This window comes from Pelophylax lessonae (genome assembly GCF_965119305.1).
Source record: "Pelophylax lessonae genome assembly, chromosome: 3".
Classification (NCBI taxonomy): Eukaryota; Metazoa; Chordata; class Amphibia; order Anura; family Ranidae; genus Pelophylax; species Pelophylax lessonae.
Window position 1 is genome coordinate 236,789,235 of NC_138770.1, and position 17,297 is coordinate 236,806,531.

Consider the following 17,297-nt stretch of genomic DNA (forward strand, 5'->3'; position numbering starts at 1 on the left):
AACCAGAGCAGACTTCTGAAAATTTAGAATCCAGCTGAACGAGTTTGTAGGGTGATTTCCAGGTTTTCCATCAGAGCAGTAGAAGACTCTGGTCGCAGAAGGAGGTCCTCCAAGTAGCCCAGTACCGCAATCCCATGTTAGTATAACAACAATGGCACCAGGGCTAACACTTTTGTGATGACCTGAGGAGCAGAGGTGAGACCAAAGGGTAACGCCACACATTGATAATGCTCCTCACCCACGGCAAAGCAGAGGAAGCCTTGGTGACCGGCACCATATCAGAATGTGAAGGTAAGCATCCTTGATGTTGATAGAGGCTAGAAAGTCCCCCTGATGCAGGGATGCCACCACTGTGCGAATGGACTCCATCCTGAACTTCTGCACCTGCACAAAGCAGTTCAGCGCCTTGAGGTCCAGAATTTGACACACCTTGCCTTCCTTCCTGGGAACTCTAAACAGGTTTGAGTAAAAACCATAGAAATGTTCTGAAGTCGGAAACCAGGACAATCACCCCTTGAATTAACAGGTCTTGTACCACCCCAAACAGACTCTGTAGGCGGTCCGGGGACAGGCAAAAGTTGGAAGGAAAGAACCTTGCCAGGGGGACAAGAGCAAAACTCGATCTTGTAGCCAGACCAAATGACTTTGTGGACTCACTTGTCTTGTACCAGGGAAGCCCACGGGTTTGGAAAGGTGCACCTTCATGCTGAAGGAGCCTTGTCCGCGGGTCTAGAGAAGCCTGCTCTTGGTTTGCTGGACCAGGTTTGTTTGGAACTTCCACAGGAGACCCTGAAAGGCTTCAAGCCCTTGTCAGTCGACCATTAGGGACAAAAAAACATCTTGTGAGCTGAGAGGGAGGGCCCACGTCTGTGACGAGGGTCCTTGCCATTAGTAGCCAGAAAGGTACGCTTTCCCCCTGTGAGACCTTTAATGATGTCATCAAGGGTAGCTCCAAACAGACGATCTCCTTGAAAGGTAAGATCAGTCAAGGCCTTTTTCAAAGTTTGGTCCGTAGACCAGCATTTGTGCCAAAAGACAGCGCCTTTTCGTGCACAGTTGCAGGAATCATCACTATCTGAGGTTTCTGGGCACGTGGTCGCGGACCCAGCAGGGAGACCCACATCTGCGGTGGCCGAATCAGATTCAGGATCTGATGAGACAGATGAGGCAGAGGAAGGCGGGGGGCAATTTTTGCTAGCCCTTCGCCCGAAAACCACCTCCACCTGGGACACAAAGGTTTCCAGGACTGCCGTCAGTGCATCAATGTATGGGCCCCTGCAGCCTCAGAGAGGGATCAGGCAGGGAGATGTGCTCCAAAGACTCCATGAGTCACCAGGGGGACCCCACAAAAAGTGTAAAACACTGCAAAGGGACAACCCTCACTGCGCTGGCAGCACCACCCGATCGCCAGGCACAATACACCAAGCGATTCTCAGCAGAGAGGGAGAGTACCCCACCAGACTCACCACCCAGCAGAAACAGGCACCCGCAGCCACCAGGATAATGCACTACACATGTGGCGATCAGGAAGTGAAAAGATCCAGGAGTCAGCACCAGGGGGTGAGGAGGGGCTCTTACCACCAAAATCTCCACCCACAGGGCTCCAGTCATGGCCGCCGCTATTTTCAATGGCAAACCACTGCAAAATGGCCACCGGACTACACAAACATGGCCGATGTGCATTGAGCACAATAAAATGGCGGCACCATGAGGGTCCCAGGGACCCAGGAGGGATCCCCAGGCCTCAGAGATAGGCCCAGGTAAGACAGGGGGCCCTGGCAGGAGTTATTACCAGGTACAACCCCCCCCGAACAGCTGATCGCCCGGTCAGTGGCGGCGCACCACCCACCCCCATTGCCAGCATAGCGCCCTGCCCCCACCCCAGGAAGTGGACCAGAACACCCACACAGCCCGAGCATAAAAGGAGGGGGATAGGATGAGGGGACATATGAAGGGGGGTGCCTGACGGATAAAAGGGGAACCTGGGGGTCCGACCGTGCCAAGGAGGGGCCCACGTCCACCCCAAAACCCTCCAGGGGGGAAGGGGGGACAGCTACTCCCCATACCAGGAACCAGGTAGGTACCGCTCCAGACAGAACCCCTCGCTATCTAAATGGGTGGGCTGTTGGAGGAAGGAACAATGTGACTCGGGGCGAGACACGTTCATATTCAACCTATCCAGCCCATTCCGGCAGTTGATTGTAGAACTCACAGGAAAAAAAAAAAGTAGAAAAATTTTTATCTAAAAAGAAAAAATTGCCAGGACTGGAGATCCCAAGAAGGTACTAGATCCTTACTCCTAACTAGGCAGAAAAAAACTGAGTACCTATAGCAGAGAGAGGGAGCATATCCACCTGGGACTGTCCATAGGAGTAGCCAGACTTTTTTTCTGCCTAGTGTCTTACTCCTGTAGGAGGCAGTATAACCAAATGGTTAAGAATATCAGGAGCTGTGTCCATCAATGAACGAAAGAGAAACAGTTTAATCTTCTTCAGTTTTGAATGGACAATACTGTCGCTCACTGTGTCCAATTTAATAAAGGAAAGGGCCGGTAAATGACATAGTTACTAGCCTCTTTCCCCACCCTCCATCCCCCTGTGTACATGCAGCAGCTGGCAGGATAGGTAAGTCGGCAGAGCTATGGGGGGAGGGTCCTGGGCACACAGGATATTATCAGATGTGGGCAGCACATGGAGGGGGATCAGTGGGATGGGGCAGAGAGACAATTAAAGAACATTGCACTGTCCCTCCCTCCAGTAGCTGAAAGCCGGCTGCAGTGAGAAGGAACCAAACTGGCTTTCAGCTGCTGGAGGGAGAGACACAGACATCGTTCTGTAATTGTCCTCCCGTCTTACCTTACCAATCCTCCTGCGTTCACATGCCCCCTACCACTGGACTGGTGGTACCCCCCATTGGTAACCCTGGTTGCAGTAGTTCTTCTGCTCCTAATTACTTTATTTAGATCAGTGTTTCTCAACATCGATCCACCGCACACCAGTCTGAGGGTTCATTCATACCAGGAGGTGTGTTTGAACGTGCATGCTTTTTTGCACATTCCCGCACGTCATGTTTTTCAATGGGCTGCCCTATGTGCGTGAAACATGCAAATAAGGTACTGTCACAATTTTTAAAACTGTGCTGCAACAAAGCATGTTACCATGCATTTTAGCATGTGAACATGTGTGCATTTGCTAGATGCGTGGGGGACCATTAATAAATTAATGGCACTCGCGTGTGTCTTAAAAGGCAGTGTGCTTTTGTGTGGTGCAGGAAAGCACATGATTTCACAGATGTTCCTGCACCACACATGGTGTGAACAAGCCCTAAAATGTAATTTGTAATTCCTACAGAAATTAGTAAGCAGTATGTAGTGTCAGGATAGGGAAGTATGCAGTGGTCGGGTAGTCAGTAAACAGCATGGAGCGTCAGTCAGCAGTATGTAGTGCCAGTCAATAGACACATGAAACTCCTGCTGAAGAAGCCTCTCATATTCACTCACTAACCATACCATAGGGCTGCTATTATTGCTACTCTTCCTCAGCTACTGTATCAGCCATAACAGTTACCTGTGCGAGGAGTGAAGGAGGTGGCCACACCACAGTCCGACCCACCACCTCTAGCTGCTGAGGAGAAATCACATATGAACTTCAGAGAGAGGATAGCAAGTGAGGGGAAACTAAGCATGCTGTGTGTGAGCACCCAATGTGCTCCTTAGCAACCAATGACATCATTGGTTGGTAGGATGTGGGCAGGCAGCCCAGCACCAGTTCAGGGCTTGTATTTTCAACCTGTTGCTCTGTGTAAAAACAAAGGCAGGCTTTGATCAAGTTCATCCAAGCCTGCCTTTTTTCTTTTTTTTTTTACACAGAGCCACACTTTTACTCTTTTTAGCATTTTGCCATAGCACTCCAGTTGAAAAAAGGTGGTTTTAGATTACTTGTAATAATTGCACAGGAAGGGATTCCCCTCAGTTCACAGAGGCCCTGTCCTGGGTGGAGGTACTGCAAACTTTATTATGAAACCTACTTTTCCACATAGCGAAGGTTCAGGTTCTCTTATATACCTACAGCTTTAGCGCAATATCCTGTTTGGGGAGGGCCATTTCTCTTATACCTCCCCAAAAGACGGCTACACTAGTGTGACACTCCCATCTTTTCAACCCTTAACTTCCCATTTAAAATCCCATTTATCATGAGTACAAAAAATCATCCCGCCAGACATATAATTTGGTGTTGAGGCCAATTAATTCAGTTTTAGTCTGATCTGACCATAACACCTTTTTCCATGTGGCCTCAGATCCATGTACGGTGATCAGATGAGACTAAAATTGAATTATTTGGCCCCAACATCAAACGATATGTCTGGCAGAAATCCAATACAGCTCACTATCCAAATAACAGAAACAAAGTTATACCTGGGGCTATGCCACAACTCAGGACCTATAAATGGCTGAGACCAACTAGCACAGTACACATATGTTCTGGATAGTGCAACAATGCAAAGCCCAGTGCCGAAGATCACATTTTAGGCCAGCCCTAGATGTGCAGTTCAGAGGGGGCAGCCTCTAAAGCGAATGCTGAGAATACTTGCTATGGATGGACCAGCCCAAACAATGGTATAGCAAGGAATCTTGATTAAAGTCACAGAGAAACAAGTTACAAAGTAAAGAGAGCTAGTAAAAAGTTGACTTTTTTCAACAGAGCTGAAGAAAAAGCATCAAACCTTTTGAGACACTAACAAAAAATCGAGGCACTTTTGATTTTTGTTTGCCAGTGCTTCAACTTCCTGAAGGTGGCAGTATAACTTACTGGTTCAGAATTCCTGTGTCCCTCAATGAATAGACACAGGTCCATCTAGTTCAACCTACATATGTGTGTGATTGCTTTTTTCTAATGATTCCATAGCCCTGTATATTCTGCTACCTGACGAAGGTTCCCTTTACATTTTCTGAAGTTGTTAACACGCTCAGATAGTAGATGGTGGAGAAAAATAGATTTTGTTGGGATAACTGGGAGTGTATTCTTTATCAGTTCATTTTTTTCCTTTTATGTTACAATATTTTTATTGAACATGCATGTTACATATTATAGATGCACATTCAGAATCCCAGTATGAAATAAATTCACTCCAGGCTGTCCAATGCTTGTGTTTCTGATATATATTTAAATGGCCCATTAGGAAAAAGTTTATTTCAACTATTATTTGCTATGCTAATCTTGCTTGAAGCATTGGGTAAATTAATTACCCACAATGGTAAATGGAAAAAAAAGAGGTTTACCAAGGATATTGTCACTTTCATTATTCTAGTATATTGTTGACGAAAGCTGTCCTCACAGACCACTAAGAGTAGGATTCCAAGTCTCTACAGATAGGTAAATTATTCATCCTGTTCTTTTAAAAACCGTGTTAAATAATTCAGCTGTGCACCTGACCAGAAGCCCTGAATGCACTACCTTTCAGCTGCACATGATTAGTGGATTTGAGGAATAGTAAACTTTTTGGGTTGACTAGGGCCCCTTTCACACACGCTGTCCGTTTGTCCGTTTTTCATCCATCCGTTGACGGATGAAAAACGGACATCAATGCATCTCTATGTAAAAACGGATGACAACGTATAAAAAACGGATAACAACTGACGAAAAACGGATGACAACTGACGTTGTGTGAAAGGGGCCTAAGGGCTCTTTCACACGGGCGATCAGTTTTTATTCTCCGCTTCGGTCATTTTTTTTTTCACGGAGCGGATGACACTTGTGTCATCCGCTCCGTATGTCCGCATATCATCCCATCCGTTTGCGGATGATATACGGACATAATGTAAGTCTATGGGCATTGCGGATGTCAGCGGATGACACCGCTGACATCCGATTTTGCTTCCTTTCCGTTTTTTGAACGGAGAAAAAATAGGGTTCTGTTCCGTTCCAAAAAACGGAACAGAACTGAAAGGAAGAAAATCGGATGTCAGCGGATGGTATTCCGCTGACATCCGCAATGCCATTGACTTACATTATGTCCGTAAATCATCCGCAAAAAAATAGGATGATTTGCGGACATACGGAGCGCCCGTGTGAAAGGGCCCTTACCCTTTCTGAAAAAATTTTGCATCTATGGAAATGTAGCAGGTTCCTCAATTTCTTAATAATCAACTTTATATAAACTCCAATAACAAAAAACAATACAAACATTACCATTATTAAAATCTTTTATATACAGTGGTAAAAATGATAAAACATCACAGTATTCTGTATTAGCCCATACATACAACGAATTTACTCCTACATGGAAATTTAACAGTGACAGGCCTCCAGTTTAAAACTTACAATGGCGTTACAATCATTCCTAAAGAGCAAAAAAGTACAAAATACTTGGCCCCAAAACTGAAACGTGCTTGTGTTATCACTCTCAGTCTGCTGGAAAGCGGTTTACAAATCTATATTTACAGTACAAAGAGCAAAGATATTGTGGAAAGTGAAGCAACTTACAACAGACTGATTGTAGTCGGATCATGGAAAATTGATTTCCACACAGCTGTTGTAGATTATTGCACTTTGCAAATAGTCATTACACTCTGCACCAACCTACTAGATAGAAACTGCTGTAATGTCACATTAGTATATTGATGTCCTAATATGTAAAGAACAGGACAGTCAGATCATTAACAGTGATAGTCATAATTTATCATGTATAAGGTTACATGTTTTGTGCTCCCTTTTGGCTAAATTTAGCTGCAGGTTTAATAATCTGTTTTGTCCTCAAATGTGCCAGTCTACAATACTCAAGACAAACATATGACAGGCTGTGCCATTTCCCTGGCTGTGTGAAATCCCTGTGTAATACTGACATCACTACAGTATAAGACTTTTTTTATTTTTACTTTTGTGATATCAGTAATTCCTAGGAAACTTAATTTTGGACCATTTTTTGACAAAATGTGGGTGGTTTACTAGGAGTAAAGCACTTTCACTTTGCAAAAGATTTTGCAAAAAAAGTCCTGTTTTTTTTTTTATTATTATTTATTTGCCTTGCACGCGATTGGATATCCTTTGCAAAGTGAATTTTCATTAAATTCACAAAAGGTAAGTAAAAATTCATGTTGCACTCCACCTTTAGTAAATTAACCACTATGTTTACTTTATTTAGACCATTTGTGCAAACTGTGAATAAATATAAGCCCTTTGATATCTACATGGTTTCCCCATATTATATCTGAACAGGTGTAGGTGTCTTGTGCGGAATACCTGCCTAATATCCCAATATATGGGTATCTTTCTCGTACAAGTGGGTAGCATTAGGTTGGAAGATAGCTATGTATGGCATGACCTCGGGCCTGAATATTATTAATGCTAAACCAGTACATAAAAAGACCAAATGACATGGTTTGCATTTGGTGATCACCAGTGCATATGTTCCAAACCGCTAATCCAAGATATACAACAGAGAAGATTCACTGGGAAGGCATAGGATCTATTGTCCTTTGTAAAAAAGTAAGTCGTGTAGGCATCATTGTCAATTCTGGGACAAAGAAACTAAGTCCCATTTAACCACATTACACCGATTTCTACAGATCATTAAACCAGAAAATTAATAAATATGCCTGCTTCAAAGTACTCTTAGTATTGCTTTTATACAAATGCAATATTCATTTCAAATACAGATGTTTTAATCTCTGCTATAGATCATATACATTCATAATCAATATTTATATTAGTAACATACATGTAAGTCTAAACATGAGCTTCCGAATTTCTATCCCTGGCTATGAAACATTATACAACGACCACCCTCCTAATTCTCATACTCATACAGAGCTTGATGAGGAATCGGAGAGCTTTTCTAAGTCTTTAGTAAAGGCATTTCCTGTCCTGTTCTGTATATAGGTCTCATCAGTTTAAACTTTCTCTAGTGAATTTCAGAGATAAAAGAAGAAATGGTGACAACAGCTGAAAAGCAGGGGGCTGTGATATCATCAGTCCAGTCCCTTAGCTTTGAGAACATGTACCCTCACAACAAAAAAGTTTGAAGATTGTGTTCCCTTTAACTTCCCTATGCACAGTGGTGCTACGATAGTGCAAATGCTGCAGTATAGAAATGGCCAACATTGAAGTCTACACATTGGTTTCCAGGGCAAGCAAACGCCCCATGCGCTCCATATTCTTTTCTAGTGTAGCCCGACATGTAATTTCCTTTGCACATTCCATGGGAAACCAGCCTCTCTCCCCGTCCCTCAGTCTTTCCCCTTCATACCATCCTGCAAAGATTAAAAAAAAAACACAATGATCAGCTGGTATTGGGAGACAAAACAATTATATCTTTGTGACATATGTATAAAAAAATTACTACCAGTGAACAAAAACAGTTACACTCAGATTAAAGTTTATAACTTACTCGGTCAGTCTCATTTAATAAACATTTGAAAAGGAATGTGGTCGCTGATGCTTTATGGTTGCAACGGATTCGAGATCAGTGAAATACCAAATAAAAACTATCAGCGCAAACCCAATATATGTGATAAAATAACTCAACCTCAATTCACTGTGCATAAATCAGGTGTGTGAAAGTATATAAGTGGTATCCGGCAGCATACACCAATCGTGTTTCACAAATCACAATAAACTATAAATCCTACCAAAATGTGATGCGCCAGAAATATAATAAAAAAGTGATGACTTTAAATACAATAAATCATATCCAGTTCATAAGGCACATAGCAATGTGTGTGCTTCCAATAAAGTGATATGAAGAGTGTCCCCGTATCCAATTGAAGAAAATCCAGTGATGAAAACAAGTTGTAAACACCAATTAGTGAATCCCTCCACCAGGTGAATTAGCCTCTCACCTTCCTAAAGGACCCAAACGGGCCAGCAATCACATGTATCATGGATCAGACTTCCAGGAAAGAGCCACACTGTATTGCACCTCGAGGGATCCCGGGACATATAAAAAACAGATGAAGAAATCTAGTGCTCTCTGCTTACTAATAAGGGTGTGCTTTATTAGAGAAAGGCAGATCAACTCACATTTGTTGGGCACTCAGCCGTGCCTGCTGTATAAGCGATGTCAGCGCTCTGTTACCAGATCGCTCTCTCTCTCTCTGGTAACAGATCGCTGACATCGCTTATACAGCAGGCACGGCTGAGTGCCCAACAAATGTGAGTTGATCTGCCTTTCTCTAATAAAGCACACCCTTATTAGTAAGCAGAGAGCACTAGATTTCTTCATCTGTTTTTTATATGTCCCGGGATCCCTCGAGGTGCAATACAGTGTGGCTCTTTCCTGGAAGTCTGATCCATGATACATGTGATTGCTGGCCCGTTTGGGTCCTTTAGGAAGGTGAGAGGCTAATTCACCTGGTGGAGGGATTCACTAATTGGTGTTTACAACTTGTTTTCATCACTGGATTTTCTTCAATTGGATACGGGGACACTCTTCATATCACTTTATTGGAAGCACACACATTGCTATGTGCCTTATGAACTGGATATGATTTATTGTATTTAAAGTCATCACTTTTTTATTATATTTCTGGCGCATCACATTTTGGTAGGAAATACCAAATAAATTAGCAATTTACCCTCAAAATATGAATCTGAACATGCACAGATGAATGTTATTTGCAACCACAGTCAACTATTTTTCATGTGGAATAGCCATATATGCAACATTTGTGTGTTCAAATAAAATAACATTCAGCTATATACATGCAGCTCACTGTGCGTTGACTCTTACGGTGAACATGTCAAAATTTAGTAAAGGCAATTAAATATTTTTTGTTCACTTATGAATTTGTCAGAAGAAAGAATTGTGGTTAAAAATTGAAAAAAAAACAAAAAAAACAATATACACTTGGATGTCAACAAATGTGTATTGTCTTTATCGTCGTTTAAGCTAACAAACAATTCAAGTTATACACCAAAAATATTAGTTTCATCAGATGTAGTCCCTACCCAGACCAAGCTTTTAAAGTATATTTAGTCATAACTAGATGAGATTTGGTTTACTAAAGCACTCTACATTGTCATTATCAATTTTTTTCTCTGTTTATTACTCTTTTGTGTAACATAGGGGTTTATTTACTAAAGCTAGAGAGTGCAAAATCAGTCACACTTCTGCTGAGAACCCAATCAGCTTCTACCCTCAGTTTATTTAATTAAGCTTTGGTAACAAAACCTGAAAGCTGATTGATTTCTCTGCAGAAGTGTGCCTGATTTTACACTCTCTAGCTTTAGTAAATAAACCCCATAGTGTTGCTGCTGATCTTCTACAGCCATTATCTGTCTAGTTGTGCTTTCTCCAGTGTCAGCTGCAAGGCACTACTCTAGACCAGCTTCCAGATAGTGACGGTGGTTGAATATGCCTGCGCCAAGTGTCTCAGTGCAGCCACTTTTAATCTCAACTAGAAATGACAGTGGCAGAGTGACAGCACAGAAGTACTGTTGAGAGACAGTTGGCACCCTAAAACAGGAAGTGATTGATCAATAAAGCTGTAGATTTAAAAATACAAACAAATTTTGAATTATATTTGTAGCACCCTTGTCTTAATGCAAGGTTGCTGTTAAACTTAGTTTGCTGGGCCTTAACTAGCCTGGCTGTAATTTCACTGTGGTCAATTGAACTTCCTCTCTTAATCTGGGTTTGACTGCATTTCTCCCTTCTGTCAGTAGGTGGCACTGTTGCCTCTGACACTAGAGTGAGAATTACAGTTAAAGAGGTTGTAAACTCGGTAACATTTTTTTTTTTTACAACCTGAAAGAGAAATACATAATGAGCTAGTATGCATCGCATACTAGCTCATTATGAAATACTTACCTTAGAACGAGCCCCCGCCGTGCCGCTCACTCACCTCTATGACGAGCGACATGTCTAGTCACCCGTCTTCCGGGATCGCGGCATCCGGCCATCTGATTGGCCGGAGCCGCGGTGACGTCACTCCTGCGCACGCGCGCGGGAGCTGACAATCACGGCACGGGGCTCTGAAGGAACGGCACGAGCGGCCGTTCCTTCATAGCGCATGCGCCAGTGACGTCACTGGATGCATCGAAGGTAAATATCTCCTAAACGGTGCATGTTTAGGAGATATTTACACTACCTATAGGTAAGCCTTATCATAGGCTTACCTATAGGTACAACTTGCAGAGGAGGGTTTACTTCCTCTAAACAAACTGTTAATGTCCATATCTCTCAGCCAATTACAGTGTCACTGCGGCATTATGGGAGACCTTATTTAAAGGAGGGGAGGTCCAATAATCGCTCTCTTTCCGCCTGGACCCCCTTCGGGGAGGGTGTGTATTGCTGTGCTGTTGCTGGTTAGGCCTGAAGCCTGGGGCCTAGTCACATGCCTGGGATTCTGCTGAGGAGAGCCAGCGACCCACATGGAAAAGAACATCCACAGACATCCAGTAACCTGTGTGAGTAATCTGCCTGTTTCATATGGAAGACAGCAGTCCAGCTGTACAGACCACAAAACGAGATTGAATCTGGTGGAGAGGAGTTACCTCCCAGATCAGTCTAAAGCTTTATGGATACTTGATGATTCTCAAGGTCTGTTATCCTGTACCGCTGTCTGAGTACCTGTTTTTGTAATCGGAGTCTGCCTAATAGACTGTACTTTAACCACTTGCCGACCGCCGCAAGTACATATACTGCGGCGGTCAGCCCCTCACAGGCAAAGTGACGTAACGGTATGTCACTAGCCTGTGAGGCTCTGGGGAGCGAGCGTGCGCCGCCGGAGGCCCGCTCCCGCGCGGTCACGGACCCCCCCCCCCGCGTGTGTGAGCGGCGGACCCGATGTCCGCTGCTCACTCACGATCGTCCGTGACAGCGGGAGAAAGGCAGGCGGCTAGTGTAAACAAGCCGCCTGTCATTCTCCCCTGTGTAGAAACAGTGATCATACGGTTCTACTATGTAGGACCGTTGATCATTGTTCCTACACTTCAAGCCATAGCCAATCACAGTAAGAATCACGCCCCTAGGGACACACACAGCCCCTCCCTCTCAAATAAAGTTAACCCCTTCACTACCAGTGTATTTTTACAGTAACAGTGCATATGTATAGCACTGATTACTGCAGTAATGTCACTGGTAACCCCAAAAGTGTCAAAAATGTCAGTCAAGGGTCCGATCTGTCTGCCCCAATGTCGTAGTACCGCAAAAAAAATTGCAGATCGCCGCCATTACGCATTAAAAAAAAAAACACCAAAAATGACAAAAATCTTTCCCTTTGTTAGTAAACGCGATAACTTTTGCGCAAACCAATCAAAATAAGCTTTTTGCGATTTTTTTTACCAAACATATGTAGCATAAAGCAAATTGGCCGAAAATGTTGAAAAATTTTGATTTTTACATTTTTTTGGGGGAATTTCATATAAAAAAAAGTGAAAAATATTGTTATTTTTGCAAAATTTACGCTATTTTTTTGTTTATAGCGCATGATAAAAAAAAATCGCACAGGTGATCAAATACCACCAAAAGAAAGCTCTGTTTGAATATATTGGATATTTTTTAACTCTCAAAGTAGAAAAATATTGTTATTTTTTCAAAATTGTCGCATTTTTTTATTAATATCGCAAAAAATGAAAAGCGCAGAGGTGATCAAATACCACCAAAAGAAATCTCTGTTTGTGGGAAAAAAAGGACGTAAATTTAGTTTGGGTACGGCGTTGCACGACCGCGCAATTGTCAGTTAAAGTCGCACAGTGCCGAATCGCAAAAAGTGGCCTGGACGTAAGACAGCAAAATCCTCCGGTGGTAAAGTGGCTAGCTTGTCACCACCCAACAACCAACTTTCTCCATCAACACATCCCTACACAGTATTACCTTTTTATGTCACTCGCCCTTCCCTTTTAAATTGTAAACTCACATAAAAACGGAAAATTGATATCAAATACTTACCGTAATTTTCCTTTCCTGATGGACTCCATGGCAGCATACGTTTGGGTAGGCCCCGCCTCCTCTCCTACCTCATAGGACCCCACTCCCATAAATCTTTGCTCCCTTTCAGCATCAGTGTTCTGTAACTAGCCTACTCAGGAATTGGGAGGGGACTCCTGCTGCCATGGAGTCCATCAGGAAAGGAAAATTACGGTAAGTATTTGATATCAATTTTCCGTTTTCCTGACAGACTCCATGGCAGCATACGTTTGGGAAATAACTCGCTATACACTCCCGGGTGGGAAGATGCTGAACAAAGAAAACTTTAATTGGCACTGTCAACTGACAAGACTTGAACGCCAAAATTAACGGAAGACAAAGCAGCAGGGGCAAAACAATAATGGGAAAGAAAAGTATTAACAGATGACCAAGATGCTGCCTTGCAGATCACGTCAGGTGCGACGTGCTTGGAAGCTGCCCAAGACGTAGCGACACTTCTTGTAGAGTGAGCTGTAATCGCCTCTGGAGGAGCCAAGCCCTTTGCTCTATACGCCCATTTGATAGCCTGAACGATCCACGCAGCCACTGCTCTGGAAGATGCCCGCATTCCTTTCTTTTTGCCATGTAGCAGAACGAAAAGGAAGTCCGATTGGCGGAAGGAGGATGTGGCCTCCAAATATTGACTTAGAGTGTTGCCCACGTCTAGAGGATGGACTGAAGAATTCTCATCAGTTCTGAAGGTGGGAAGAACTATCTCAGCATTTTCGTGGAAGACAGAGGTCACTTTTGGATTTGACCCTAGCATAGGGATAAGGACCACCCTGTCTTGAAAAAAGGTCAAAAAAGGTTCTTTGTGACCCCGATTGTGTATCTCGGAGACCCTCTTAGCAGAGGAAATAGCCACCAAAAATGCTGTTTTCAACGTAAGTTCCTTGACAGACATGGAAGCAACATCCTTTGAAGAAAAAAAGTCCAAAACTAAAGGAAGATCCCATTTTGGGAATCTTGGCCTTCTCTGAGGCCTAAGCCTGACTGCTCCCTTAAAAAATTGCTGGATCAGATGATGACTTGCCCACTGAATTCCGGTAAAGGCTGAAATGGCGGATACTTGCACCCGGAGAGAACTAACCGAGAGGGGCAGATCCAGACCAGACTGCAAAAAACTTAAAATCTGCTGAACAGTAGGCGTACCTACTGGACCTGACCCCTGGGCCTGATGACTCATGAACCTGGCCCATATCCTTTCATATACCCTGTTGGTGCTGGGCCTTCTTGAACTCATGAGAGTCGGAATCACCTCCTCTGGACATCCGAGAGCTTCCAACCTCCCCCTCTCAAAAACCAAGCCCTGAGGTGCAGCCGTGCAGGGCAAGGGTGCAGAGTAGGACCCTGAGACAGAAGGTCCGACCTGAGAGGTAGAGGGATTGGATCCCTGAAGCTCAGAAGGGACAGCAGGGGAAACCATGGCCTGTTGGGCCAGAAGGGGATTATTGCCACGATCTCTACTTCCTCCATCTTCAGTCTCCGCAGGAATTGGAGTACTATTGGCACTGGTGGAAAGGCATAAGCAGACTGGAAGTCCCACCTGTCCGTGAGGGCATCCACTCCGAAAGCTTGAGGATCTCTGAATCTCGTGTAGTACTTCCGAAGTTTCCTGTTGCGTGGACTCGCAAACAGATCCACTTCGGGTGAAATCCCCAGAGATAACACCCAGTTGAACACCTCTTGGTGGAGGGACCACTCGTTGTTGTCTAGTTGGAAACGAGATAGGAAGTCTGCCTCCACATTCAACACTCCCGGGACAAAGACCGCTGAGAGATTGGCCAGATGATGCTGAGCCCATGTCATGATCGGTTCTGTTTCTTGGAGGAGAGACATACTGCGTGTTCCTCCCTGCCTCTTGACATAAGCCACTGCCGTGGTGTTGTCCATCCTTAACAGCACTGAAGCCCCCTGTGTTAGATGGTGAAAAGCCTGGAGTGCTTTGAGGGCGGCTCGAAGTTCTAAAACGTTGGACACTACTCCGTGACCTGGGAAGTTCCATTTGCCTTGTGCCACTTCGGTCAGACAGTGGGCTCCCCAACCGGTATTGCTGGCATCGGAGGTTATCGTTACCCAGGAAATCGGAGCGATTGAGTGGCAGTTGGTCAGATTTGTACGGCGTAACCACCAGGGAAGGCATCCCTTCATGAATGGAGTCAGGTGAATAACCTGTGACAAATTCTCCGTCGTCCACTGTTGGAGAAACCCCTTCTGGAAGGGTCTCAGCTTCCACATAGCCCACTTCACCATAGGCGAGGTGGCTACAAGCGTCCCTACTACCTTTAGACACTGGCGAGCAGTGAGACGAGAGGCAGCGAGAGCGTGAGACACCCTACTCTGAATTACAGGAATTTTCTCTTCTGGCAGGGAAATGGTGCACTTCACCGTGTTGAACAGTGCCCGAGAAACACCAGCGACTGCGTAGGCACCAGATGGCTCTTCTCTAGATTCAGAATCCAACCGAATTCCTGAAGAGTCGATGTCACTTGCTCCAGATGTCTGTCCTGGGACAGAAGGAGAAGATCGTCCAGATAATGATGCAATCTGATGCCTCTGGTCCTGATGAGAGCCACAACTGCCAGCAAGGTCTTGGAGAACGTGCGAGGCGAAGTTGAGAGCCCGAAGGGAAGACACGTAAATTGCATGTGGGCATGACCTACAGCAAACCGGAGAAACTGATGGTACTCTTTTGCCACAGGAACGTGGAAGTATGCATCTTTTAGATCGATCAAAGCCAACCAATCTCCTGGAAGGATCGAATGTTGAATGGTGACTAGGGACTCCATTGTGAACCTCTCTTGACGGATAGACCTGTTGAGATATGTGAGGTCTATTACCGGACGCCAGGTGCCGTTCTTCTTCTGAACGAGAAACAGAGGTGAATAGACTCCCAACCCTCGTTCTGCCTCGGGAACTGGCACAACAGCTCGCTGAACCAGTAAGGAGTCCACGTAGGCGAGAAGAATTTTCTTTTTCTCTGCCGAAAGAGGAAGTGAGGTTGCGACAAACCTGGGTTTGGGAACGTTGTCGAACGCCCACGAATGTCCCTGGGACACGATGTTTAACACCCAGGGATCCTGGATCGAGGCCGCCCAGACATCCCGAAATTGGAGCAACCTGGCCCCTACCGGGAAGGCCTGGACGGGCCCAACCTCAAAAGGATTTGGTGGCCTCCCGGTCACCAGACGAAGAGCCTTTAGGGCCTTTCTGGAAGGTAGATTGCCTTGACTTCCAACCTCTTCCGTAAGACTTGCCTGGTCTGTAGCTGCGTGCTTCCCTGGCACGATTGGTAGTTTGTCTTCTCGGGAAAGAGCGCTTCTGAGCGCCTGGGCGTTTATCCTGAGGGAGGAACCCAGATTTTCCACCCGTGGCCCGAGTTATGGCTGCATCCAATTTGTTCCCAAAGAGGGAAGAACCCTCAAAGGGAATTCGGCACCACGCCTGTTTGGAAGCAGCATCAGCGACCCAAGGCCTAAGCCAAAGGGCGCGTTTAGCTGTAACCGAAGCCAGCATAACTCGAGCCAAAAGGCGAATGGTGTCTAGAGACGCCTCCCCCAGAAAACCCGCAGCCATCTTCAGCTCCTGGATTGGGGAGCTCTGGAGCACTTCTTCCGAAACTCCTCCAAGAGTGCCCTCGAGGGCATTAATCCAGACTTCCATGGCCTTTGAAATTGTAGCCAAAGCCAAAGCTGGCTTACAGGCCATGCCGGTCGAAAGATATGCTCGTTTAAGGTCAGCGTCGATCCTCCTATCCAACGGATCCCTAAAAGAGGCTGTATCCTCCATTGGAAGGGTGACATGCTTGACCAAACGCATCACAGCTGCATCCACACTTGGGGAAGATTCCAGGTACTTCACCTTTTCCTGTTTAAATGGATACAGCTTTGCCATTTTTGTGGTCAGAGAATTTTTCCTTTCCACTTTGCTCCACTCTTCTGTAATTATATCTCCCAGCTCCCCTAGAAATGGAAAGTCCAAGCGCTCTTTGCATAGCTGCTTGAAATATTTTCGTTGTTTTGGGGAGGAGACAGCTGGATCCTCCCATTCAAGAGGTTCTCTCACCGCCTTCACTAGAGGGGAGACATGGCTGAACTCAAATCCTGAACCGGAGTCATCTGAATCAGATTTGGACTCTGACGGAAGGATAGAAGGATGGCTGGGCTGGGAGGACTCAAAAGGATCCTGAACCAGAAGATCTCTTTCCGGAGAGCGGGATGGCCCTGCAGAAGTACTTGGCTTTTGTAACTCAGCCAGAGAGTCTTTGAGGACTCTGCGTACCACTTCCTCAATAGGATGGTCCGACTTCTCCCTTTCACCCGTAGCTTGGGCATAACAGGGTTTACACAGAGAGGAACCATCTGTTACTATGGTACCACATCCCCAGCATT

At 45.0% G+C, this 17,297-nt stretch overlaps 1 protein-coding gene across 1 annotated transcript in view; it reads right to left on the reverse strand.

The window, feature by feature from the left end:
* Window positions 1-7,413: 7,413 nt before the first annotated feature.
* ARHGEF26 (Rho guanine nucleotide exchange factor 26) overlaps window positions 7,414-17,297 on the reverse strand; it is a 231,045-nt gene continuing 221,161 nt past the window's right edge. Inside the window, exon 15 of the mRNA XM_082251520.1 lies at window positions 7,414-8,248. Coding sequence (XP_082107646.1) covers window positions 8,106-8,248 — 143 coding nt within the window. The 3' untranslated portion in view covers window positions 7,414-8,105. The remainder of the gene's footprint in view (window positions 8,249-17,297) is intronic.